Genomic DNA, 3808 nt, shown 5'->3' on the forward strand with positions numbered 1-3808 from the left:
ATTGCACTTGCGGCCCTTTATTTACGTCCGACAAAGGTAAATACTTCTTGGTAATGTTAAATAATAATAAATCATAATCATGTTCCTCATCATCATCATCATCATCATCGTGGTCGTCTTCGTGTAATTAATTATTATTTAAAAAAAAAAAAAAAAAAAAACTCGGTGGTAAATGGTAGAATTGTCGTCCCGGAAAAAAAAAAAAAAAAAATGTCGTCTTTTGTAATTCATTTTTAAAATTTTTTATATTTATATAAATATATATATTTAAATTCATTGTGTTTATTTATTTGTTGTTGTGGTTGTGGTTGTTGTTGTTGTTGTTGTTTACATTTTTGTTTTTAGTTTGTTTTTTGTTTTTTTTTTTTTTTGTTTTTCGTTTTTCGTTTTTTTTTTTTTTTTTTTGGAATTTTTCTTCATTCGATTCGAGCGCGAGTGATTAGGTTAATTTTTTAATTTTTTTTTTATTTAAGAGATTTTCCCTTATTTAATATTTATTAATTATTATTATTATTATTTGCAAGGAAAGTGACTTACGCACACACGCACACGCACGCTGAAAAATTGAAAATTTTTAATCATTTATATATTTTTGGTCGAAAAGTTGACGCCATTTTTTTTTTTTTTTTTTTTTTTTTTTTTGTTTGCAGGACAGAGGAATAGGAAATATTAATGGAACTGGTCCTTTAGACAGTATGAGAAATTTGGAACATTATTTAAGGGATTTAATGAAAGGAGCCGGTGATGCTCCAGAAAGTTTAAAAGGTAAATTTTTGCAGAACATATCTATTTTTCTTATCAGGTTCGAAGATGTGGTGATGCCATTTAATTTTTTTTATAATTTTCAGTTGAAAGACCAGTTTTACCTGCGAATGCACCTTTAAATTCTCCCGGTTCCAGGTCATCGCCCAATAGTCAAAATTCAGATACGAATGAACGTTATTCCAGAAAAGTATTTGTCGGTGGACTTCCGCCGGACATTGACGAAGGTTATTTTTGATCATTATAACATTAATAATATTAATTTTTTTAAAAGAAATTTAAGGGATTTAAGGGGTGAAACGGTATTTAAGGGGTTAAGACAAAAATCCCGAGGGAATATTTGTAATTAGATGTAATTTTAATTATAATTTACAGATGAAATAACAGCGAGTTTTAGACGGTTCGGTCCCTTGATTGTGGATTGGCCTCATAAAGCAGAAAGCAAATCGTATTTCCCGCCAAAAGGGTATGCTTTTCTCTTATTTCAGGTACGTTTTAAATTTTAAATTGAATTGATTTTTTTTTTTTGTTTTGAATTAATGAAAAGTTAATTTTTTTTTCTTTTTTTTTTTTTTCGGCAGGATGAAAGTTCCGTGCAACAGTTAATTGAAGCTTGTATTTCTGACGATGATAAATTGTATTTATGTGTTTCTTCTCCGACTATAAAAGACAAACCCGTTCAAATCCGACCTTGGCGCCTCATCGATGCCGATTTTGTTTTAGACGCGTCAATGTCGTTGGATCCTCGTAAGACTGTTTTTGTGGGAGGAGTTCCTAGACCACTTAAAGCCGGTAAGTCACGATAAAAATTTTAAAAACAATTTTCGAATTTCTTTTTACTTTAATTGTAATTTTTTTTTTTTTTTTGTTTAGTTGAATTGGCAACGATAATGCATCGTTTGTACGGTGGCGTGTGCTACGCAGGTATCGACACTGATCCCGAACTGAAATATCCCAAGGGAGCGGGTCGGGTTGCATTTAGCAATCAACAAAGTTACATCGCAGCTATCAGTGCTAGATTCGTTCAACTTCAACACGGAGACATTGATAAAAGAGTAAGTTTTTCATTTTCTTTTTTAAATGTCTTACTAGTAAAGAAAATAATAATAATTTTTTTTTGTTTGGTTAAGGTCGAAGTTAAACCATATGTATTAGACGATCAGATGTGTGACGAGTGTCAGGGAAGTCGTTGCGGAGGGAAATTTGCACCATTTTTTTGCGCAAATGTCACTTGCTTGCAGGTTAGAACCGTTATCCGACCGTTAGCCGACAACGTTTTAGTTGAGTGCAATAGTTTTTGACGACGTGAAATAAACGTGTAAAATATTTTGGTTTTAGTATTATTGCGAAAATTGCTGGGCAACCATACATTCGCGGCAGGGGCGCGAATTTCATAAACCTTTGGTTAAGGAAGGAGCCGATCGTCCGAGGGCGGTGCCTTTTCGCTGGTGTTAACAAAGGGATTAATTAGTACCGGAGACAGCGTCTGGGACCGTAAGTTAAAAACGAAATACTCCTATTTCCAACACGTCACTACATCGCTTTTCATCAAGTTCCAGTATTACTATATTATACACCTTAGTTGATCTCGGGTTTATATATATATATACATACACGTGTATGTACACGTTCGTACGTACACACGTTTACACGTATATATATATATAAGCGTGTTATCACTTTTTTTTTTTTTTTTTTTTTTTTTTTTACAAGTATCGTCCCGTAAATGAAAAATTATAAATATATATAATATATTTTTTAAAAATGGGTTCCGGGGGAAAGAAGGGGGGGCGGGGGAAAATTCATTTTCTAAAAAAAATGAAAATCAAAAGGATTTTTTATATATATATATATATATATATAAAAATAATGGCGGTGTAAATGAATGAAACTTTTTTAAATAAATTTTATATATATGTATGTATGTATATATATATACACATACGTATACATACTCTCCTTATTAGCTGTCTCTTTAAATAACTTTTTTTAAAAAAAAATTGTAGGCAATTTTATTATTTTTTTGTTTTTTAATTTTTAACGAAAAAGGAAAAAAAGGAAAAAAGGAAAAAAAAATGGAAAAAGTCCTCCAATTAAAAAAAAAAAAAAAAAAAAAAAAAATATTTATAAATTAATTTTTCAATGTTAGTCACTTGTAAAATATTACTATTACTATTACTCATTATTAATATTATTATTATTATTATTATTATTAATTACTATTACTACTACTACTACTACTACTACTACTACTACTTCAACTTAAACTTCTATTCTAATTGCAATTTTCATTACCAAAATTTATTTAAAAACACCATATTTACCAAACTATATATATATATATATTATCGTTATTAGTTTGAATTGTTTCTGTTTAAAAAATTTCTTTATTATTATTATTATTATTATTACCATTACTATTACCATTACTATTATTATTATTTTTTTTTTTTGTTCGTATTTCTATATATTTTATTTTTTATTATTTTTATTATTATTATTATTTTTTTTGCGTTAAATTTTCTTGTTTATATTACTAGAGTTCTTTCTTTGTATGTGTGTGTATGTGTGCGTGTGTGTTAGACAGAGAGGGAAAATGATTTTTTTTTATTTATAATTAATGAATTATTTAGAATTCATTACCTTTGTTACCTAAAAAATTATTTAATATGTGAATTTATATATATATATATATATATATATATATGTATACATAAGTATATGTATATATTTATATTTATATTATTATATTTAATTAGTATAAAATTAAAACGACCCGGTAAAAAAATGTAAAATATTCAAAGAACAGGGTGTCAGTCAGTCAGATCGTTTTTTAATTGCTTAAAAAAAAAAAAGGCAGGAAGAGGGGGGAGGGGGTGAGGTGGTGTTGGTGGGGGAGTAAGTTTCGGGGAGAGGGAACGATAATGATTGTAGTTAACGGGAATGATGATTTTGATTCGATTTGAGTAAAGCTTCAGTACATATGTACATATATGTACACATGTGGACGATAATTTTATTTTGCTTATTTTTTATTCCGGAGTTT

The 3808-nt window shown here is 28.7% G+C and overlaps 1 protein-coding gene across 1 annotated transcript in view; it reads left to right on the plus strand.

The window, feature by feature from the left end:
- The window catches only part of Phum_PHUM335520 (cytoplasmic polyadenylation element binding protein, putative), a gene marked incomplete at both ends in the record, with an annotated part of 5767 nt that extends 3550 nt beyond the window's left edge, over positions 1 to 2217 (plus strand). The window contains 7 exons of the mRNA XM_002427650.1: positions 651 to 765; positions 849 to 989; positions 1138 to 1250; positions 1344 to 1554; positions 1636 to 1817; positions 1893 to 2003; positions 2101 to 2217. Coding sequence (XP_002427695.1) covers positions 651 to 765; positions 849 to 989; positions 1138 to 1250; positions 1344 to 1554; positions 1636 to 1817; positions 1893 to 2003; positions 2101 to 2217 — 990 coding nt within the window. The remainder of the gene's footprint in view (positions 1 to 650; positions 766 to 848; positions 990 to 1137; positions 1251 to 1343; positions 1555 to 1635; positions 1818 to 1892; positions 2004 to 2100) is intronic.
- Positions 2218 to 3808: the final 1591 nt, after the last annotated feature.

This window comes from Pediculus humanus, genomic scaffold (assembly GCF_000006295.1).
Source record: "Pediculus humanus corporis 1103172107743 genomic scaffold, whole genome shotgun sequence".
Lineage (NCBI taxonomy): Eukaryota > Metazoa > Arthropoda > Insecta > Psocodea > Pediculidae > Pediculus > Pediculus humanus.